General features: G+C 42.9%; 1 protein-coding gene across 1 annotated transcript in view; it reads left to right on the top strand.

The window, feature by feature from the left end:
* LOC117355193 (serine/threonine-protein kinase Sgk3) overlaps positions 1-24,488 on the top strand; it is a 160,040-nt gene that overhangs the window by 25,541 nt on the left and 110,011 nt on the right. Inside the window, exons 2-3 of the mRNA XM_033933363.1 lie at positions 14,419-14,628; positions 19,583-19,666. Of these exons, the coding sequence (XP_033789254.1) occupies positions 14,551-14,628; positions 19,583-19,666 (162 nt within the window). The 5' untranslated portion in view covers positions 14,419-14,550. The remainder of the gene's footprint in view (positions 1-14,418; positions 14,629-19,582; positions 19,667-24,488) is intronic.

Here is a 24,488-nt window from a genome sequence, read left to right as displayed (position 1 = left end):
GCGTCCAATATTGGTCTCTGTACCTAAAGAAGGATATGGCGATACTCGAGAGGGTTCAGGAGAGCAATGCGTTTGATAAAAGGTATGGAAAATCTTTCATACGCTGAAAGATTAGAGAGACTGGGGGTTTTTCGCTGGAGAAGCGGAGATTTAGAGGGGATATGAGAGAGACTTATAAGATCACAAAGGGCATAGAGAAAGTGGAGAGGGACAGTTTCTTCAAACTTTCAACAACTACAAGAACGAGAGGGCATTCCGAAAAATTAAAAGGAGACAGATTCAGAACCAATGCTAGGAAGTTCTTCTTCACCCAACGGGTGGTGGACACCTGGAACGCGCTTCCAGAGGGAGTGATAGGACAGGGTACGGTATTGGATTTCAAGAAGGGATTGGACAATTTTTTGAAGAAAAAGGGAATAGAAGGGTATAGAGAGAGGGCTACCACACAGGTCCTGGACCTGATGGGCCGCCGCGTGAGCGGACTGCTGGGCATGATGGATCTCAGGTGTGACCCAGCAGAGGCACGGCTTATGTTCTTATGGTCCGCTATCCCTGAGTGTGGTTAAATATTTGGAGAACTTATCCTGCACCTTTTGGGAGAGTGTTGATGTTTTATGAGATATAAAGACAATCTAGGTGAATAACCATACTTCTTTAGTGAATACACATTCTATAGTAATAGGAAGGTATAAGCTCACTATGACCATTTTTTATGTTTAAATATATTTATTCATTTTCAACGTGCATAGAAACATCTAGAGCAAAACACAACAAAGTTCTTACATTTGTGCACAAATACAAACCCTCTCTCCCAACCACCCCCATCCTCCCGAATAGAAACATAAACATAATAATCCCTGAACACAGGGAGCCAAGCAAAACACAAATTACAGGTTCAAGAATCTACTCCGGGCCATAGGTGTAAGAGTCAACCAAAAGCGTTCCCAGCTCTAAGTAAATTGTGTCGAAATCAGTAAAATGTCTATGTTCCAAGGAGGGCATGTATGATCAAAGTTCTACATTGACTGTAAGTCGGAGCGTCATTAGCCAGCCACTGTGTCAAAATTGCTTTTTTTTCCAAGCATGTCAAAATTGCTTTTTTTTTCCAAGCAACATTGCTCATGTCACAAAAGATGAAAGGCCTTTTGGTCTAGGTGTGACAATATCATAGAAACCAAATAATGCTCTGGGTGTTCATCCTGAAACAAGTAACTAGGAAATTGCCAGCGTTAGGAACCTCCAACACCAAAGCCAACATTAATATCAATCCAAATCAAGAAGCCGAAAACCAGCACTTCCTGACTGACCCTCCCCCATCGCCCTCTAAAGCAGAAGTGGCAGCGGCCTGCCAGCAAGAGACAGCACTGCTGCTCCTGCTATAGGGGGGGAGGGGGGAGGGTCAGTAAGCGAATCGGGAAGCCAAATTTTTTTTTTTATTTTTTATCGATTTGAATCGATTCACCCAAAGTGAATTGGTGAATCGATTCAAATCGTAAATCGGGCAGCACTACTAAACAGTGTATATAAATATGCAAACAATAAGCAGAATAACATAAGTAACAGAAAAACAACATTCACAGCTGCAAAGTGGTAGGCAATTCAAACAAAGGCCAAGAAGAGCCATTACAGTGCCGCTAGCAGAATGCCAGGCCAGCGAAGATCAACCAAAGTAGCCACCGACTTGAGGGTGGCGGCAAATTAGTATTAAGGTAGTCTGCCGCAGCCACAGAGGAGTCGAAAGAGTGCCACTGGCCCTGATGTTGCAGTTTCAAAGTGGCTGGGTAGATGAACATGAAACACACTTTCTTCTCAGCCAAGATGGAGCAGAGGGGATAGAATAGTTTTCGCTTTTCTGTTAAGCTGCCGAGTAATCCTGAAAAATGCAAATCTCTGCGTCCCCATATTTCAACTTGTCTCATTTGTGTTTATATTGCTTCAAGATTTCAATTTTATGGTTGTAATTAAGTATTTTGGCAATAATCATGCATGGTATATCTTCTATAGTATGTTCATTGCCCATGCAGTGCATGCATTCTATACAGAGGGGGCCCACATCTCCCCTCATAGGGAACGTATCCCGTAACCAGACTTCCAGGGTATGTATCAGTGCCGAGCCTGCTATTGTCTCGGGGAATCCCAGAAATTGAAGGTTGGACCGATGGGATCTATTTTCCAGGTCTTCCAGGCGGTCTCCCTGTCGGCCAGTAAGCTCGGTCAACGCTTGTAAAAAAGTAGTCTGGGTCCCCCAAGTATCTTCCAGGCCGGACACCCTATTTTCTAGGTCAGTAGTGTGGCGGGCTGTTTCCGTGATGGTAGATTCCAGATTCTGTAGCTGTTCAGAAAGTCGATCAAGGAGCGCCACAGCTTGTGTGATGTCTTGGAGAGCTTCGGGAGAGAGTTGGCTCACCGCCGCCAAAGGTCTGGCCGCCATCTTGTCCTCCACCACTTTTGGGCGATCGCAATCCTTCTTTGTGGAGTGGGAGGCCATCGGGAGCATCGGAGACGCTAAATATCTTTCCGCCGATAAAAAGAGCGGGCAGAGGCTCTGCACTCACTGCTAGGCAGGGGAAAAGACGAATTTTGACTCGGGGCCCAGGAGTTCAGGCTAGCAACATCTGCCCTAGCTTACAGCATCACGTGACACCCCCCCTCCCACTATGACCATTTTAATATATACTTTTTTACTTGAGGACCATACATAAATAAAACACGAGGAACTTCAGTATGCCCATATGTTAAAATAAGGAATCGGCAAAAGTTTTTTTTAAAGGGAAAGGGTAAAGGATCATGGATTTGATATACTACCTTTCTGTGGGTATAATCAAAACAGTTTACATATTCTATATTCAGGTTCATTTTTTTTTCTATCCCTAGTGGGCTCACAATCTAAGTTCTGTACCTGGAGCAATGGAGGGTTAAGTGACTTCTTTTGTCCTTATATTGTTAAGTACAGTCGGTATGTAGCATTGCCTGAATGTTCTATCTGGTGTTATCTAAAGATGGCATTAATTTATCATAAAACAAAGAGCTTCTTTAGAACACAGTCCCTTCTTGCAGTGCCAGGAATCCTACAGTTAATTCAGCATTAATCATAGAACAGGGAGATGTTTGTGCTTACACTGAATTACTGTAGTGCACTTTCAATTCTTGGCAAAAAGGAGAGCATGCAGTCCTTCATATTTGCTTTAATTTGATGGAGGCAAAATAGAAAATAGAGTGACAAGCAGAAATGTTTACTCATTGAAGCTACCAAATGAGCATCTTTTAAAGTTAATATCTGACAAGGATGCTAATAATTTATTTTATTGTTATGGTGCAGAAAAGCACTGAGGCACTCTTATCTATCGGAGGCTTTTTTGGTCATATAAAATATTCAAATTTATACAATATAGACCTGCTTCAGTAGTTCATTTTTTTTTCCATTCTGATTCCATGAGGGAGATGAGAGGGAAGAACCAGGGTCTGGGAGAGCTTACTGGAATCTGGGCTTTGCATGAATGTCTCTTTTCAACCTCATTTCTTCAAGAAGTAGCCACAGCACTGTTTTGTACTAGAGAATGACATGATGGCTGTTACCGATAACCTGCCAAAACAGGAATAAAAAAAAAGTGGTCACCCCATGGAGCGGTGAATGGCTTTTTCTCCGCAGTGAAGTGAGGGAATGTGTGCGGTCACCGATCACACGGTCCAGCACCTCCCCTCCCTCCTGATCGCTGCGTGCAGGCATCTCCCCATCGCCGCAAGCAGGCATCTCCCTTCCTCTCTTCCCCTCACCTTACCTTCATGGTGATTTTCATTTTTGTCTCCCAGCGGCACAAGTGTTTCAACAAGTCACACGCGGCTGCTTGAAAGTTGAAACTTCTCCTCTGAGAAGAAGTTTCGGCAGTCACACGCGACTGAAGAAGAGACACGAACAATGGTCGACGGCCACGGCAGAGAAACAGCAGCAATCATGGGGAAGTCAATCTATAGGTACGGAGACCCAGGGCCTGAGAAGCCCGTGCTAGTCATGTTACACTGCAGCCTGTTGCTTTCAGCACTGTAGAATGAAAGGCATGACAGGGAGCAAAATTTCTCTAGCAGGATTTTTCTCAGCTTGATCTCCATTTCCCACGCTCTGTCCTTCACATCTAGCTGCACCTCCACCCTCTGATGATCATGTGGTTCTCCTCTCCTTTCCTGCTCAACAGCTGTGTCTTTTAGAGAAAAGCTATACAACTGACAGTTTTGGAAAAACTGAGGTATTTTTGTTTGTTTTTTGCAGTATTGAGGCTTATATGGATGGAGGCGGTGAAGGGGACGGGGCAGTGAAGGGGATGGTGGTCCAGGGACGGGGCAGTAACGGTGACAGAATTTTTCCCCGTGTCATTCTCTATTTTGTACTTCACAATATTGCCAGCTCACTGGAACCTGTTAAAACATAAACATTCTTGTACAATCCCTCTGGAGGCTGAACTCATGGGATCTTATATCCTCTTTAGCCTTGGCTGCAGGACTAATAAAACTTGTTCCCTCTCCTCTAGGCTATTTGCCTGGTAGCTTCCTGTCATGCTCAGTTTGTTCTTGCAGCCTTGCTACATGAGTAAAATCAGTCTCTTCTGCTCGTGATTTGTTTTCAATTCTTAGTCATTATTTGATTTGTTTTGCGGGTTTGCCAAGTACTGCGGATCAACTCTGTGGGAGTGATCCTTTGGTGGGAAATTGCAGACATTGTAAATTTTGTCTGCTTCTGGAGGGTGCTCTGTAAGCTTAAACTGCAGTAAGCCCTCTAGATAGCCTGCAGATTAGATCGGGTCTCTGGGATCAGAAGCCATCGTCCGCAAAGGGGTAGATCGCAGGCTGCTGCAGTTCCGTGGAGATATGCCAGGATTGGAACCAGACCGCGTGTCTTCCCTAATTTCCCTGAGGGGTCCTGGTGATCGTGATCTGTGATGTAAGGAAGGTGAGGCGGTCGGAAGACCTGAAAAATCCAGTTTAATCAGCTCCTGAGGTACTGATCTCTTTGTTTCTACAGTGTATTCCAGGCTGCCATAGACTTTCATTACAGCACATGTCTCTGTGGTGTCTGTAAGTCACAGAGTTTTGTTGATTTTGGGGGGTGCTGAAATCGGGTTTTTGGATGGTTTTCCTGCATGCCCTGGTTCACATACACATCCCCCCCTATAAAATCGCCATTTTTTTACGGTTCCCTGAGTTTTTCCTGGGCAGTTTTAGGGCAAAATCAGCATCCATGGCGGCCATCTTGGATTTTCTTTAAAGTTTTCAAAAGTATATTTTTGGGACTTACAAAGCTTTGTTTTTGCTCCAAACTTCACAGATGGCCACCTCAGGACAGGATGGCATGGATTCATGCCGTAAATGTGGCAGATGGCTGGCGGATTCGCAGCCATGTATTATGTGCACCGTGGCCCGTGAGGGGTGTGAACTGTGCATGGATTCCGCACTATCCTCCTCTGGAGAGGCCCTGCTTTCCTCAGATTCCGTTGGAGATGCGATTCCAGTGTCCGGGACACCAAAATTGGGCAAACAGGACGCTTTCACGAAACACAAGTGTAGTTCCGGGGAAAAGTCTCATAAGTCTTCTAAACATTCCAAATCTGAATCCTACAGATCGGCTGTTGCCGCTGGTGACTAATGTCTGCTGGAATTTGTGGATATGATGTATCGGGCTTTCAGGAGAAAAGGGTTATGCCTGTCTTTCCCTCTCATACTCCAGTGTGGCAGCCTTTGGATTCCAGCATGTCCATTTGCTCCCTTGGTGGTCCACCTGAAAGCAAGCGGCAGCTCCCTGCCATTGCCTCGGTACCTGCGTCAATTTTTATGCCATTGCTGTCGCATGGCTCTTCGGTGGGGTCAGCTAATGTATCTAACTTAGCGGATATGTAACTTCATCGAGTGTCCCCTAGTCTTTGTAATTTTTGACGGAGTGAAAAATCGATCCACTTGTACCCATTCTACTCCACTCAGGATTTTGTAGACTTCAATCATATCTCCCCTCAGTCGTCTCTTTTCCAACCTGAAGAGCCCTAACCGTTTTAGTTTTAGCGATTCACTAAACAGAAGGAACACCGATTGTGTTTGTCGATCAGAAAAGAAGTGACTGGTGAAAACCAGTTGCTAAATATCCTTGCCGACTCTCCTGCTCTGAAATATCTGTATCGAGGTTACAACTCCATATAAAACCACCATTAAAATTACTGTATTTTTTGCTCCTTAAGACACTTTTTCCCCCAAAAAAGTGGGTGGAAAAAAGGATGCATTCTATGGCGTGAATACCCAAATCCCCCCCCCATTACCTTATTTAGATAGCCACTTGCCCCTCGCCCACCGCCGTTGCTGCTGGTTGCTCACTGCTGCTGAAAGTAGAAGAAGGGAAAGGCCAGGTGGGTGCAGCAATTGCACGCGCCGGCCTAGAAGCTTTACTCCCGACGTCGGGCCGGCTTCTGGGCTGGTGGCATGCAATCGCTGCACCTGCCTGGCCCTTCCCAGAAATTCCTTCCGTTCTGGGTGCTGTGGTGCTGAGCCAGGAGTTTCCCCCCCCCCCCCACCCGCTTCTGCTGCTTCATCGACTTGTCCTCACAGCAGCAGCAGCGGGAGGTAATTAAATCCAGCGGGCAGGCAGGCTTTGTGGGGGAGGTGGCAGAAGAGGACAGAGGCTGGAAGGCAGTGAGGGGAACAGGAGGGAGGAAGGGACAATTGTTGGGCCTGAGTTGGGGAGGAGGGGGAAGAGGACAAAGGCTAGAAGGCAGTGAGGGGAACATAGGAGGGAGGGAGGAAGGGACAATTGTTGGGACTGAGGAAGGAAAGAAAGAAAGAAATCACCAGACAATAAAGGTAGGAAAAATGATTTTATTTTCAATTCAGTGATCAAAATGTGTCAGTTTTGAGAATTTATATCTGCTGTCTATATTTTGCACTATATTTGTCTATTTTTCTATAGTTGTTACTGAGGTGACATTGTATATTTTAAAAAGTCATCTGCCTTGACATCTGTGCCCTGTCCCGGCCTACCACTAGACCACCAGAGGGGGGGACAGGGTACAGAGCCTGGCAGGGAAGGGGGACAAGGTGCAGAGCCTGGTAAGGAGTGTGGGGTTTGGTGCAGAGCCTGGCAGGGAGAATTTGGTTCAGAATGTTTTTTTCTTGTTTTCTTCCTCTAAATCTAGGGTATGTCTTATGGAGCGAAAAATACGGTAAATCTAAAACTGTAAAATAACTTTACTTAAGCGTAAGAATTCATTATTGTTTTATAGTCTATCCAATTCACATTGCTAGCTCGCGTGAAAACTGCGGATTAAAACCCCGGGCTAGCAATGCGCATTGGACAGAATTAAAAACCAAGCGTGTCCTGTTCTATAAAAAAATGTTTGGCTACACCAAAAAAGTTCACTGCTTCGGTCACAAATCATTCCTTAGGGCTAGCAATGTAAACTACAGCGCATTTGCAGCCCACCCACTAACTATGTAGTACAGGCCGAAAAGCTAGCGCATGCATAAATTGCATCAATAACCAGGAAGGAGTACTCTGCGCATACGTTTCAATTGCTCTTACAGTGATCCGTGCGATCGCTTGTGGGTGGGTGTCTGATCAGATCATCTGAATCTGTAGTGAATCGGTCGTTCGGGAAGACTCGGACATGGATTGGATCAGTAGGAGAGTTTAGTGAATCTAGCCCTAGGTTCCTTCTCTCTTGCGTGATATGCCTGGCACAGACTGCCTGAGTCGGTACGTCAAGCAGTGTTCAAGTCCAGCCTAAAAGCCCACTTTTTCAAGGTTGCCTTCAACTCTTAACCCTCCCATCCTAAAGGGATTGGGATATCGCCTTTTTGTAGTTATACAACCACACTTAAAGTGGTTTACATGCAGGTACTTAATCTTCCATTGCCCCAGGTACATTAGATAGATTGTGAGCCCACCAGGACAGATAGGGAAAATGCTTAAGTGACTTGCCCAGGGTTATAGCGAGCAGTGTGGAGTTTGAACCCACAAGCTCTGGGAGATGAGGCTGTAGCTCTGACCACCAAGCATCCACTGTAGCCTCTTAGTGACTCTGGGTCACTTGGCAATCCATTGCCCCAGGTACAAAACTTAGATTGTGAGCCCACTAGGGCAGAGATAGTACCTGCATAATATGTATATAATGTGTACAGCGCTGCGTATGCCTAGTAGCGCTATAGAAATGACTAGTATATAGTGGCTTCTGTCAGAATTTGGGCACTGCACAGTTTTCTTTCCCTTCCCCCACCCTTGCAGTTCTTCTTTCTGAATCTGATCCAGCAGTTGATAGGCAGCCTTGAGTGATATTGGGGACCTTTCTCTGACGTGTCCTACCTCATCTGACAGAACATCCTGTGTCCGTACCAGAGGAAATGCCCCTGATGATATGCAAGGCTGTCTGTCTGAATGACTTCTGGATTAGATTTGGAAACACTGTGGTGGTGGTGGTGATGGTGTTGGAGGGGTACAGAAGGAGAGGAAAGCAAAGGGAGAGAGAACTGGATTTGGCTAGCCATATAAAAAAAAAATATTGGTGTAGTGTAAGGGCAGGAAGGGGTCTCTAGGTTTGCAAAAACATGTGAAAATACAGTAGCTGCTTCTTCCATCAAAGGCTCTTGGGGTTTTTTTTGTGTTTAATAATGCAAACTGTTTTTCCTTGAGATATTAATTTTGTAGTAAAGATTTGTTTTTTCTGGTAGGCTATTTTTCTTTTTTTTTTTCATTCTCTACTGATGTTAGTACGAGGACAAGCTGCTCTCCATTGTTGTGCAATAGATGGCAGCCAGGATGGGCCTCTGGTATTTCCTAGTGCTGAACAGTTCACAAGAGGGTTACAATCTAACCAGTTATTGGAAGACACAAAAATGACCCAAGTTCATTTACTGTGTGTTTAAAAAGTTATGTACTTAAGACCATATAAATTGCCATACTGGGACAGGCCGAAGGTCCATTAAGCCCAGTATCCTGTTTCCAATAGTGGCCAACCAAGGTCCCAAGTAGTAAAACAAATTCCACGCTGCTTATCCTAGGAATAAGCAGTGGATTTCCCCAAGCCAGCCTAAGGAGTTCTCTTTTAGGAAATTATCCATTCAGTGGAGTAGTTAGCAAATACATAAATGGCATTTCAGATCTGCTGCTTTATTCTGTTTCAGAGAAACGCTGAGTTTAACACGGAGGTCCACCATGTCAAACAGTTGATTAAAAACAATTTCAAACTATTACACCCTGAAGCAGTTTGTGCAAATACATGCAAACAAAACATACATGTCGGCGGCATTCGTTTGAATTGAGAGTAACAGCCGGTTCAAGTAGGGTGAACGCCTCACCAGAGTTACAAAGATAAGTTTCAAACATTAATTTATTACACTATTACATTAAGAACCTTGTGACATAATATTGAAAAAACTTAAAAACAAAGAACATTAAGATTAAACCGGAGCCTACGAGGAAGCACATCAGCTTTAAATCTCTATAAACATCTGTGCTTGCCACATAATAGAGTGCCGCTTCCGATGGTTCCTGGTCACAAAAGGAAGGATTGCGATTACTTATAAGACACATCTCATTAAGCTATTGTCCTCAAGAGCATAAGATATTAGAAAGTCTGGACCGTCTTTTTCTGTTTCAGAGCATGTTACTGATATACTGAGGTTGTGGGTTCAAATCCCACACTGTTCCTCGTGACCTTGAGCAAGTCACTTAATTCCTCATTGCCCCAGGTAAACTAGATATAAAGTATGAACCCACTGGGATAAGGAAAAATGCTTATGTACCTGAATATAAAACCACTTTTACTATAAGTGGTATATAAGACCTAAAATAAATAAATAAATATAGAGATGGCCTGAAAAATCCCCATTTGTACTCCTAATCTGTGAATGGAGTTTATGTGAATCACTTTTAAGCACTGCAATTACACCCCCCTCCCCAATCAACAATCCTGCTGTCAACAGTGGCTAATCTAGATCACAAGTACCTGGAAGGATCCCAAAAAGCAACAAGATTCCAAACTAGCAACTCCTAAGGAATTTCTCCAAACCTGTTTAAACCCAGCTTTGCTACCTGTGTTTACCACATCGTCCGACAATAAGGCCCTAATGTACAAACCCTCTGATACCACGGAGGGAGCAATTTGTTTTTACTGGGTCATACTCAGCACAATAGGTTGCAAATTATATGTAAAAGGGGGAAAGAACTGTGCCTGGTGCTTGCTCAGAAAAGCAATCGCTGGGCACAGCTCTTCCTCCCCCCCCAACCCTCCTGTCGTGTTTTTATGGCTCTCTGCCCACCGATCAGCTGAGCCAGCAGGACTCCCCAAAGCTGCTGATTAGCAGCTTCAAGTCTTCCCCTGCTGCTCAGCTGTTTGGGGGAATCCCCAAAGCCGCCGATCGATGGCTTTGGGGAGTCCTGCCACCTCAGCTGATAAGAACATAAGCAGTGCCTCTGCTGGGTCAGACCAGAGGTCCATCATGCCCAGCAGTCCGCTCACGCGGCGGCTCATCAGATCCAGGACCTGTATAGTAATCCTCTATCTATACCCTTCTATCCCCTTTTCTTTCAGGAAATTGTCTAATCCCTTCTTGAACCCCAATACCGTACTCTGTCCTATCACACCTTCTGGAAGTGCATTCCAGGTGTCCACAACCCTCTGGGTGAAGAAGAACTTCCTAGCATTGGTTCTGAATCTGTCCCTTCTTAATTTTTCCGAATGTCCTCTCGTTCTTTTAGTTTTCGAAAGTTTGAAGAATCTGTCCTTCTCCACTTTCTCTATGCCCTTCATGATCTTGTAAGTCTCTATCATGTCCACTCTAAGTCTCCGCTTTTCCAGGGAAAAGAGCCCCAGTTTCTCTAATCTTTCAGCAAATGAAAGGTTTTCCATACCTTTTATCAATCGTGTCGCTCTTTTCTGAACCCTCTCGAGTATTGCCATATCCTTCTTAAGGTACAGCGACCAATACTGGACGCAGTACTCCAGATGCGGGCACACCATCGCCCGATACAGTGGCAGGATAACTTCTTTTGTTCTGGTTGTAATACCTTTCTTGATTATACCTAGCATTCTATTCGCCTTCTTAGAGGCCGCTGTGCACTGTGCTGACAGCTTCATTGTCTTGTCTACTATTACCCCAGGTCCTTTTCTAGGGTACTTTCACCCATTACCAACCCTCCCATCGTATAACTGTACCTCGGGTTTCTGTTTCCCATGTGCAAGACTTTACATTTCTCTACATTAAACTTCATCTGCCATCTCATTGCTCACTTCCCTAGTTTGTTCAGGTCCCTTTCTAAATCTTCACAGTCTTCTTTGATCAGCGGATAGAAAGCAGAAAAAAAAAAAAAATTACCCACTCCTACCGACACCCCCCTACATTACCCAATACCAGTCCCTGGCTCCTCCCACCCCAAAACAAGACCATGGTGGTGTAGTGGGCCAGGATCCCCACCTCATACCTTTAACTGACACTCTCCACACCAAAACAAGACTTGCGGTCTAGTGGGCCAGAACCTTGCACCCTACCCCGTACCTTTAGTTGAGAAGACTGGCAGGAGGGATGCCCACTCTCTCTCGTCTCTGGGGCTGCTTCTTCAAAATGACAGCTGTGGTGCATATGGGATGGAATGGGAGGGGCCTAAGGCCCTGATTTGCTCAGGCGCCAAAGGCTCCTCCCAGCTGCATCAGGAGGACAGCTTTCCATGCCGGTAAGAGTACTTTAATGACTGTTACTTCCACAGAAAGCTTTTGTGCATCAGGACCTTAGTTCCAGAACTTAACAGTGCATGGAATGAAAAAATATTTTCTCCAATTTGTTTTAAATGTGCTACTACGTAGCTAGTCTTTTATTCTTTTTGAAAAAGGAAAGAGTTAATTTATGTTTGCCTAGTCCCCTCCACTCAGAATTATAAAGAATTATCACCTATAAACTCAATCATTTCACTTATTGTACTCATTTCCAGACTATTTATAATATGTTATAAAGCATCGGTCACAGTACATCTCCCTTGGATATTCCATTCCATTACAAAGGGGTTTTATAACCCATATATACTCCAACAGTTCAATGCGGATAACATCAAGATATCTGGGTAAACATTTCTGATGGGGTATATGTCCCATCATGGGAAGAGAGGCATGCATGGATTTTCCTAGGAAAAACTCCCATGCAAAGACAACTTGTCAGACATCTCTGTGATGTGTTGTTGTTGTCCATAATATTTAGTTATAGTTTATTAAGGTCTACTGGGATTGTGATCTTGGTTTAAGTGTAGACTTGACAGGCTTCTTCTGGCCATCAGCCATAGACTTGTAAATAGCTGCCATATCATGTTGGACAAATTGACGTGAAAATCCTTGGATGAGAATTAAGGTTAAGATCAGGGTTGTATGATCATTGATTATGGTGTAGTGTGTAGACTCTTCTATTTTTATTTCATTTAAGCTTCATTTATACTGTAATGTAGCGTGGAATTTTGCTACTAAAGGTTTTTGCCAGGTGTTAGTGATCTTGATTAGCCACCGTGAACACAGGCTACTGGGCTAGATGGACCATTGGTCTGATCCAGTAAGGTTGCTATTATGTTTTCATGTAAAAGCTAAAGAGTTCAGAGATACTGGAAGACCATGTTTAATATGGTTAGTTACATTTTCTCAATATTTCTTAGTCTTTTGCAGTCCCTCAATTCCTTAGATCAAGAGTGTCAAAGTCCCTCCTCGAGGGCCGCAATCCAGTCGGGTTTTCAGGATTTCCACAATGAATATGCATGAGATCTATTTGCATGCATTGCTTTCATTGTATGCTAATAGATCTCATGCATATTCATTGGGGAAATCCTGAAAACCCAACTGGATTGCGGCCCTCGAGGAGGGACTTTGACATACCTGCCTTAGACCTTTAGTCCTTCCCAGATCTGCACAAAGGGCCCTGTGGCCTGGCCCACCTGGTTGCTGGCCCTTTAAAGGGCAAAGAAGTGACCCTTCTAACATTGTGTGGGCAGTGCCTGGCAAGGTAGGAGCTTCTGGTGGGGGTAAGGAGGGACTAGGTGGACGCTTCCTCCTTACCCTGCCGGCTAATGAAGAAGAGAATGGTGATTTTTTATGCCATCCCTTTAAAGAATGAAGAAGCAGCCTTTCTGATATTAGGTGAGTGGGACCTAGCTCCAGCGATTTGTAGAATTGTCACTTACTTAAGGCAATGATCCAAAGAACAATTAAAATTTTTATTCATAAGCTCTGTAGGATGGGTAGCTGAAGTCTGACCTGGGAATATAATTTCATGTTGGATGTTTTTTTTTTTTTTATGAGTACTTATGAGTTTCATTGCTCAATTTGACACATGTCAAGTGAATCTCAAGTCAGAATGCCTTTTTGTATACTGAACTCGAGTCATACTTGTATTTATTTGAAGGACACTTCTACCATCTAGGTGCCTGCATTCATATTCCCCTTGTACAGGTAAATGTATAGGATGCTAACAATTAGAAAGTGCCAGCAGGGAGCCTTTGCTATTCTATAAAAGGCATGCTATATATAGAATCATGCTGAGCGGCCATATGCGGCATAACATTTAGGCCCATCCATTTAGGCCAAGGAAAACCAGACCTAAAATACCTAAGCCTAAGTTGTGAATGGATTGGGCATATTCTATAACATAAGACTAGCCTTACTGGGTCAGACTAATGGTCCATTTAGCCCAGTATCCTGTCTTCACAGTGGCCAATCCAGGTCACAGTTTGCCTAACTTTTAGAAAAGCCCATGATCTGCCCATGCTCCTTTTGTGGTCATGCTCTCTTTTTGAGATTTGCACACTAGAAGTGACGTGTACCAATTTATAGAATGTGCCTACAAAGCTGTGCACGTAACTTCTAATTAGTGCTAATTATCTTTTTTTTTTTTTTTTGCCTGTCCTTCCAAAGAAGCTCAGAATGGGTTACAAATTAGGTACTCAACCATTTTCCTCATCTGCTGCATCGGGCTCACAGTCTTATCTAATGGACCTGGGGAAGTGGAGGATGTAGTGACTTGCCCTGGGTGACAAGGAGCAGCGCAGGATTTGAACTTGCAACTTCAGGGTGCTGAGGCTGTAGCTTTAACCACTATGCCTGTCCCTGCCCTATCTGTACAAGCCTCAAACACTTTAGAATCGTAAGTGTTCAAAGCATGTGCGGTTAAAATAGAGGCTACAGAAATGGGACAGAACTTGCGGGGACGGAATGAGGATATTGAGATCCCATAGGGACAAGGTCAAATTTGTCTTTGTGTCGTTCTCTAATGTAAATATTAGGCATTTCGATATCACACAACTTTGGGATACCTAAATAGAGATGCCCAGCTGTAGAACTGTCACATATTGTGTCTGACAATATTGAATTTTATTATGTGAATTGGGCTGACTTCATCTTTTTACTCTTTCATGTTCTAAAGGTTACATGATGGAATATACATAACCTAAAAGAACTGCACCTTTGGGATCAACACTTATGAACGTTCATTCTATTGCTAGATGAAAGAGACCTATTTTGTGCTTGTTGATACACTGCCCAAAGATAATACATAATGGATGCCAAGAACAGCTGTCCTAGTGTCAGCATCCCCAGCTCTGATGAACATCGAGAGAAAAGGAAGAGATACACAGTAAGTATGATTTGGAAAACCTGGGCAATGAGATACTTAGTGTGGAGGTTAAAGATGGTGCAATGTGAATTGGGGCACTCCAAGATGGCACCTTGACACAGTGTTCTTCAACTTTTTGACACCTATGGACCGGCAGTTGAAGAACACTGGGCTAAGTCGTGCCCATCTTCACTCAATCTCCGCCCCAGACCCCACCCCCATAATAGTACTAATTGTAACACCATTTTTTCCATTCATTTTTCATATATACACATAATATAATTGTATTAACACATAATGGTTAACCACAAAATTAAAATACATAAAGCACAGTGTATGCTTTTTAACATTCATTCCTACCAGAAAACAGATAACCCCATGCAAATGCAGGACCAAAAACTAAAAGAACTAATATTTACAAACAAACCCTAAGATGCAAGACACTGCAAGAAGTACAACCCCAGAGGAAAAGAAACAAATGCATTTCTTCATGAACAGACAAATCAATCACAAAAAAAAAACAAAAAACCAGACAAATCAATCACTAAATAAAAAAAATAAAAGCATTTCCCCTACCGTTGTTGTCTTTCTCCCTCCATGTGTCTTGCCTTCTGGCCTGCCCCCTTGGTGTTATCTTTGGGCCGGTCCACTGTGCGATTAACGCAACGTCTTCGGACCGGTTCTATGAGTGCTGCATTGCACAAAGCTGTGGGCAGTGGCTCCTTGCGCGCGTCCCGCGCCTCATCTGGAAGCCTTCCCTTGATGTTGTGATGTCAGAGAGAAAGCGTCCGGTTCAGGCGCGGGACGCGCATAGGAGCCTTTTCCCACGGCTTTGTGCACTGCAGCACTCAGGGAGTCGGCCCGAAGATGCCGCATTGATCGCACCGTGGATCGGCGGCTGAAGAACGCTGTCTTGGGCCCGATGGACGTGCTGGCCCTGTGGACTGGCAGAAAATTTCTTTGGACCGGCGGTTGAAGAACACCGCCTTAACACATTGCTCCTGGTTGTCAAAGAAAAAGAAGTGAAAATTACTTGCAAATTGTGTAAAGTTGTAGAGAAGTTCTGACTCCTACTCACAGTCAGTAACTGTGGTTATTAAAGTGGGCAATATGAAACTAAAGGCAAGAAATCTAAAAGAAGTGTGCAGTCCTTTTTTTGAGTAATTATTTAACTGGTACCTAGTTAAACCTTTTGCAAACTGAAGTTGGTTTGTAGATGTGTTGTAACAGCCAAGCTATCCCACAAAGGCCTCACAATGATGCTTGAACATATTTTTGGTAGGCGTTTTACATGTTTTAAGAGATACTTATAGGTTGCAAGTGCTTTCTGTCCGTGATCTCTGATGAGAATGGCAGTAACAATGACAAAGCCACTGATTGGCAGGGGCAGGAGGCGGTTCTGTTTACCAAACTTTAGTTCTAGATCAGGATGCGCAACCTTGATCCTCAAGGGTTGCAACCTAGTCAGGTTTTCCCCAATGAATGTACATCAGCTCTATTTGCATGTACTGTCTCCACTGTATGCAAGTAGATCTCGTGCATATTCATTGGTATTCCAACACTACAAATCAGGGTACAATTAAACAAACTACCTAGCCCAAAAGTATTTGATGCATATAATATAACTAGAGAGGCTTTCGACTTAAATACATTATATTTATTAAATAACTCAAATCAGACCACCATTTTACATTGGAGAAATCCTGAAAACCCAACAGGCTTGCAGCCTTTGAAGACCAAAGTTGTCCACCCCTGGTCTAGAACCACCAACTCATACAACATGAGTGACTTTTGATGCTACCTATTCTTGGTTATTAAGATATGCATCTGAACTTAATCTGTTGGGGTTTAAAAAAAAACATTTTGGACTGCCCCCTACTGCTTTTGACTTAATCAGAACTAGCCTTTGAGAGTGGCTGTGGTGTCGTGAGCCTTTATTTGCAACCACTCGGGGTTTTTCCTGAAATTGAGCATGTCCTGTCGAGGCCCAGGTACCACAATACAAATCCTCAGTGCTGGTATAAGTTAATTTTTTGAACTTCTGGTATAGCGGTATATAAGAAATAAATTATTATTATTATTATTATTAATAATTTAAGTTGGCATATTGGTTATAGCTCCATTCTTGGGGGAAACTGTGAAAGCTGGCCACAGAAGCAGATTGGTTTAGATCAGGGGTGTCCAACCTGTGGCCCAAGGGCCACATGCGGCCCCGTGAAGTATTTTGTGCAGCCCCGGTCGAGGGCGACGCAGTGTTTTCCTCTGCTGCCACCGGGTGTTTACCGTCTTGCCAGCTCCCTCCTCTGTCTTGCTGCAGCGTTTGTGCGGCCCCAGAAAATTTTTTTCCGGCCAGTGTGGCCCAGTGAAGCCAAAAGGTTGGACACCCCTGGTTTAGATCAAGATTGATAAATTACTTTGTGAGACTACTGTTCATCTATGTCAAGGGTGTCAAAGTCCCTCCTCGAGGGCCGCAATCCAGTCGGGTTTTCAGGATTTCCCCAATGAATATGCATGAGATCTATTTGCATGCACTACTTTCAGTACATATTCATTGGGGAAATCCTGAAAACCCGACTGGATTGCGGTCCTCGAGGAGGGACTCTGCCACCTGTGATCTATGTCTATAACTGTGATACATTTTTCACTTTTGCTTTGCTTTGCCAAAAAAAGAGACCTCAAACACTAAGGCCCTGATTCTATAAAGGGCACCTAACTTCCACCTAAAATTAAGCAGGCATTAGGTGTCCAAACTAAGTGGTTAATGAGTGATTTAAGAGTCTTAACAAGCAATAATTGGCAGATGGACGTCTTCAGGATGTGGATACAAGTTTCGAGATGTATCCACAATTAAGTAGGCGCCCTTCGGGGAAAAACTGCACCTAACTGTGGACGTGGCCTGGGAGAGGCATCGATGTGGACTTCTTTTTACTCATTAACATATATTTGGGCGCCATAGTGCATCCATCAAACGCAGAAATTGTAGGCAAATGAAAAGCTGGTCTACTTTTGAACTTAGTTTGGGCTTTAGATAGATGTGAGTTCTTTGGATGGGACTTAGGCGGGCTTTGGACGTTCTCGATGCAATCTTTTAAATAGTGTTTAGGGATTTATTTTTGCTTTATTAAGCTCAAAATACATTTAATAAGCCAACACATAAACAGGGTACATCAATACAAACATATTGCATACCAAACTTACTAGTTTTCTGGCCAAGCAGCAATGTTATTTGCTAATTACAGCACATGAAAACCACAGCTTTAGGTTTTTTGCTAAAAAAATAACACTTTTTTTTTCTCACTAAACAGTGCTCCAATGAGCTATTTCTTCAGAGATTCATCCACATGACATAATTATAGGATTAGAGTCCAGCAATAGCTCATGTGGCATGTGGTCATCTTCACAAGTTCAGTAATCTACCGTGGAGTAAGGTCCATCCAGAAATGCTCCCAAGTCTGACAAAAGCAATGACCCAAAGATGCATGTACGATCCAAAGATGCATCTCCACTCCAAAGATGCATGTACGATCATCAAGGATCTCCACGGGTCTTGTAACAACCAGTTAGTCAATATGGCTTTCTTGCCATAAGCAACACTCTTGCCACAAAGGCTGCCATCCCTTTAGGTTTCGGCGTTGCGATAGGACAAAAGTGCGTGAGACATCAGCGCGCTGACATTGGAGCGCCGACAATTCGGCGCAAGACACCAGCGTGCTGTGGAAAAACTTAAGGGCTCTGGGGGGATGTGGGGGGAACCCCCCCACTTTACTTCATATTCTTCGCGCTGGTGTGGGGGGTACAACCCCTCACATTATAGAGAAAACTGAACTTTTTCCTTAGGAAAAAGTTCAGTTTTCTCTATAATGTGGGGGGTTGCACCCCCCAACCCCCCCAACGGCAGTGCAAAGAGTATGAAGTAAACTGGGGGGGTTCCCCACTCATACCCCGCATCGGAGCTCTTTAAAAGTAAGTTTTCCTGCGGTGCGCTGGTGTCCTGTGCCGAATTGTCTGCCCTCCAATGTCGGCGCGCTGATGTCTCGTGCGCAAATAACTATGAACCCAAATAGTGCTCTTGGCATAGGAGACCACCGCCTGCCCCAGAGAGATGTAGTATAATGTCCAAGTCTATGCCAAAACTGTAGGATGTGGGGACAAGTCCAAAGCATATGCCCCAAAAAAGCGTGAGCCTGAGCACACTTTGGGCAGCTCTTTGAGCTTTTAAAACTGATTAAATTATTGAATATAGCACTTTAGCAAATAAGCACTTTTTTGGTATATAAAGCACTTTACAAAAAATTTTAAACATTGAAAGAACTCACAGCAGACCCAATGAGGAGGCCAGTGCCGAAAGTACTGTAGCCATTGAAAACACTTGGCTGATACTGGCACTTCTGAGGACCTTGCTATAATGAATTTTTAGGATACTATTGTGATTTAACATATGCTGGGGGAGTTGTTTGGGATTCGAACCCATGACCTCTGGAAGATGAGCACAGGGATTTTACCCATTGAGCCACAGCTGCTTTTTTTTTTAGTTGGGGGATTTCCTACCATGAGAGCTTAGGATATCCTAGCCATGTGATGGTACCTTAGCCTATCACTAAGCTATGATATCACAGGGCAGTCAGAGACACCTGAATAGAAGCTGCTGTGGCTCAATGCTTGCTTAGAATAAGATTGGATATGTTTAATGTTACTCAAATAAATGTATATTATACCTTTAAGTAATTTGTAACCCATTTCAAGTCACCTTTATTTTAAAAAAATTTGTATCTACTTTCCTATGTTCTTATGTTCCTGGTTATTTGTCCAAAGTAGTGTATAAAACCAACCCAGTGATGTGTAAAACAGTGGTATCCAGAGCAGCACAGAAGAGTTAATAAAGCTAGGTAGAAGTCCAACCAGGTAAAATAACCTGGGAAGAGAAGTTGTTTGCTTGTATCTAACACTTAGCCATCCATATTTTTTGTTTCTACAGGTTTACAAAATTATAGTCACTATGGGAAGGAACGAATGGTTTGTGTTCAGACGATATACAGAGTTTGACAAACTCTACAACATAGTAAGTAAGAGAATGCAGTAAATGGTTGTGCCAGAGAACACAGCGTTATGCAGGATTTTTCATGTGAAGGTTCAGATATGTTTTCCAAGTTATAACTCAAATCAAGTAGGATATAACAGAGGAGAGGCACAGTGTTCTTCAATGCCAGTTCCTAATGAACTGAATCATGGGGAGACAGTGGAATTCTCATAGTCTTCTCATAGTGGACCTGTCCTTTGGACCTAGTGGACCTGGTTCAGCAATCTCTCTAGGTCCATTGTGGAAGCAGCCATTTTAAAGGTTCCTTTTTCTCCCTGCACAAGCCCAGAGGGCTGTCTGAGCTTACAAGGAGTGAAAAAAAAGAAAAGAAAAAGAATAGAAGGGGTATCTAAAGGTATCCTGAAATCTAAACAGAAGAAAGGAAGGAGCATTGAAGTTTAAGGTGGACAGTTCCCAGAAGGTATTCTTGCAGCCCATAAGGGAAAGGGATCCTATTCCAGATAACACAGCTCTAGGGTCCTGGAAATCTGCCTGTAGAGCCTAGAAAAGTGAGTGAGAGGAGTGCAAGGGAGAATAAAGTCTCTCATAGTTGAGGAGGAGGGTAAAACTGTTGTGTATATACTCTTGAACATGAGCTGAAGAAACCAGGGCTGTGGAGAAAACCTTCGACTCCTTTATTTATGGTATCTCCACTCTGACTCCAACGCCTTTATTTATATATCTATATAGGTGTTGTACTACATGCAAGGTGTGGATTCTTGGGATTTTGATTTAATTTAGGTTTAACATTTTTGGTCAGCTCTTATGGATTTGCTATTTGTGTTGTGTGTGTGTATAACCAAGGTATTCTGTTAGCATGATTTTTCTATGCATCATTTTGTAGTAATTTGACTTGTTGATCCTTGTTCTGTATTTGTGTTTTATAAAATGACAAGTTGTACAGAATATTGTTTATTTTTATACTTTAATAAGATTATTTCAATTTTAAATCATAACTATTCAAGGCTTATGCGGATGGGATCAGACAGTTTGTGGGAGGGGTGAGGACAGACACCAGCGTTTGAGCTATCGCCTTTATTATTTAATCTACAAGCCTGCTAATAGGATCTATAGGGACCTCTGAGGAAGACAATGTGTTGAAACACGGACTATGTTGGGTCCATATGTTTCCAGTGGCTCAGGCCCTAGACATTTTTATGTGGATTACCTATTTGTTTTAATAAAGTCTTCATCTTGGACATTGACTCTCCATAAGCGCTTTTGTTTCTGGTTGTGTCCCCTTTTGTATCGAGGGGTAAGGACAGGGACAGAATTTGTGCAGACGGGGACAAACTTTGTCTTCGTATCATTCTCTGGTTGCCACTTTCACTATTATAAATATAAAATACATTTTGTAATCATCAAAAAAAATCCTTGATAACGTAATCTATTCTAAAAGTAAAACATATTCTGAAAAAAATGGATTAATCAAATGATCATCTGTGAAATAAGAAATTTAAGCATTATAATATTTGCATGACATATACAATAGAGAATGATACGGTGACAAAATTCATCACCGTTCCCGTGGATAACCGCGGGAAACCATCTTCATGTCATTCTTTAAGGAGAGAGGGAAGAATCAGAGTATGAATGGCCACAACCACTGACCCGCAAGCTTTGCTTTGAAGAATGATGGTGTAGAAGGACCGAGTTCGAAATAGACACTAGAAAATGACATGAGATTATTTCCCGCGGTTATCTGCGGGGACGGGAACGGTGATGAATTTTGTCACCGTGTCATTCTCTAATATACAATTTAACTCTTAGGAGTCGGAGTTGGCACATTTTCATAGACTCCGACTCCAGTAACCCAAAAATTGCTTCTGACTTAAGACTCCAACCCCAAAGCCCTGGAAGAAACTATAACGACCTCAAATGTTCCTTTTGCTACTATTTATCTTGACTGAGGACTGTTCCATAAGTCTGACCATGCTGGGTTACTATTGAATTATAGTTACTTGATCATGTGTGGAGTGGACTTTAGAGAAGCTCCCTATAATCACAGTAACTAGACTCCATAAAATCTGTAAGAGTGAGGGCTTTAAAGATAATTCTGTTGCCCCCTCCCCCTCCCAAAGGGACCTATTATCATATTATTTATATAGCTCCAGATAACACCAAATTTCCAAGTTTATTTCATACTTGATATACCGTCTAACAATGATTACCTTAGATGGTTTACAATACTAAATCTAAAAAAAAGGGGGATATTTCATAGTTAAAATATTGAGGACAGAACAGACAATATGGTAACAAAAGGGTCCATGGGAAAGGAGAAGTAAAGTACACCAAGATCAAAATAAATTAAGAGGGAGGTAAGAGGGGGTGGAGAGAACAATAGGGGGGTCTACCTAGGGTTCCCTACTGTGAGGGAGTATCCGGACTATATGGGTGGGAGGCAGTGTACCTTACATACAATGAAACCCACAGCAGAAAAAAGTAAAAATACAAAAATAACCAAAAAATAGAACTCTGTGTTAAAAAAAAAGTTCTATTTCCATATAAGAATCACAAAAGAATCCATGTTTTGCCATCAGGCTGTATCAGGGATTGATGACATATGTAAACGTGAACACATAGGATGTGTGTTCTGTAGCCATATAGCCCGCGCTGCTTCAGTCAGAACTGTCATTGTTCAGTCTCCTCTGCTCGCAACCTTGGAGTGTTTTTCAATTCTGACCTCTCATTTTCTACGCATATCCAACAAGCTGCTAAGACCTGTCGCTTTTAACTTCAATATCACCAAAATTTGCCCCTTCCTCTCTGAGCATACTACCCGGACCCTTGTCCACGCTCTCGTAACCTCACGCTTAGATTACTGCAATATACTCCTAACTGGTATCCCTCAGTGTCGCCTCTCCCCTTTACAATCTGTGCAAAACTCTGCAGCACAACTCATCTTCTACCACCCTCACTACGCTGATGTTGTGACTCTCTTTAAGTCACTTCTCTGGCAACCTGCCATCGAATACAGTTCAAGATCTTATTGCTGACCTACAAGTGTGTTCATTCTGCTGCCTCTTAATATCTCTCCTCACTTCTCTCTCCTTATATATCTCCCAGAGAACTCCATTCCTCAGATAGGTCAGTCTTAGTGTTACCCTTCTCCTCCACTGCCAATTCCAGACATCGTTCCTTTCATCTAATAGCCCCCTACGCCTGGAATAAATTACTCGAGTTTGTCCATCAAGCCCCTTCCCTTCCCTTGTTTAAAAGCAGACTGAAAACCCACATTTTTTATATAGTTTTCAATCCTTAACCCTACTTCTTTGCCATCCAACCCAGCCCGCTGATTGACGGTTCCCCTTGACTGTATCCATGACATCCTGTTTGTCTGTTTTGCCTGTTTAGATTGTAAGCTCTTTCGAGCAGGGACTGTTTTCTTATTATTTTTGACTCTGTGCAGCGCTGTGTGTGTATGGAAGTGGTATAGAAATAATTAATAGTAGTAGTAGAACATGAGCAGACATGAGGTATATTCAACAAAAAGTTAAACCTTAGCAAACCCAATGTACACACAGACAAGTCCTTATAATTTTTTAAAGTATAATTTATTGAATAAATAAAGTAGATTTACTTACAATTGGTGAATCTCCTAAATGTTGCAGCCGGAGAAGAAGTTGTACATTTGACGAATGAAGGGAGGGCAGAGATGAGGTAAAAGTTAAAAAGGTGCTCCAAGTTTCAGGATTGAAATGCTGAATGATTCTTGGGTAGCTTAAGGTAAAAATACAGGCGCTTTGCTGGGGATGCAGCCATGTGCGTAAGAACTAAAGAATTGCCGCTGCTGGGTCAGACCAGTGGTCCATCATGCCCAGCAGTCTGCTCACGTGGCAGCCCTCTGGTCTAAGACCAGCGCCCTAACCGAGACTATATAAGCCATAAGTGTGAATGGGTTTGAGACAAAAGAATCTCAGGGAGAAGCACCCAAGAAACCCTCACAGACTGGGTTGGGGGTGGGGGGAAGACAGAGAGGAGAGGCCAATAGAGACAGAGCTTAGTAACAGAGAGCAGACCAGGAAGTACAGCAGTAAGATAAAGAGCAAGTTTAGATGAGAGGAAGAGGGTGTGGGGCTTAGGAGAAAGACCACTAGAAAAGAATCTTGTACAGTAAGCAGAAGTGGCTGCAGTAAGTATGAGACTACATTTCACGCAATGCCTTGTTCACACACTAAGGCTGCAGCATAAAGTCCCATGGGAAGAGAGAATACATTAAGCACATCTTAGGGCTGTACTATAAACCTGTGCAAGGCTGTTGGGGGATGAACAATGTGTATTGGACTGCATTTTCCTCAGGCAGACTAACCACTACAAATATGAACTGCAGTAGATCAAACACAGAAATTCTGTCTTTTGGATGCTTTTGTGGCTTTTGCTTTATTTTGATACTTTTTTTTGAAGCTGAATTTTATTCCACTTTATGCAAAAATGGAATTGTATTTATTTTGTAGTCTGTGTAATTCTTCCCCCCCCCTCTTTCTCCATGTTGTGACAAAAAGCTTTGTAGACTGATGTGTAAGAATTGAGCAGTCTTCAGTTGCTCCATCAGTACTGTAATTTGTATTCGTCGTCTGCCTCCTGCTTTTTCACATCAAGAATGCTCAAATAGTTACAATAGTATAAAAAAATTTTAAATCACAAATCCATAAAGGCTTTGACTTTTTTTAAATTGCAGGAAAAGGGTAATAACACAGAAGTGCACTGAAAAAATGCTAGCCTTATCTGAAATAATCTGAAGAGTAGTTTTAGCAGTTTTTTTAAAAGTAGGATCATTATGACAAATGCACATGGACTACACAAA

The sequence above is a fragment of the Geotrypetes seraphini genome, chromosome 2, assembly GCF_902459505.1.
Source record: "Geotrypetes seraphini chromosome 2, aGeoSer1.1, whole genome shotgun sequence".
NCBI lineage: Eukaryota > Metazoa > Chordata > Amphibia > Gymnophiona > Dermophiidae > Geotrypetes > Geotrypetes seraphini.
The sequence above is the reverse complement of the archived record's forward strand: the minus strand, read 5'-3'. Positions and strand labels throughout refer to the sequence as shown.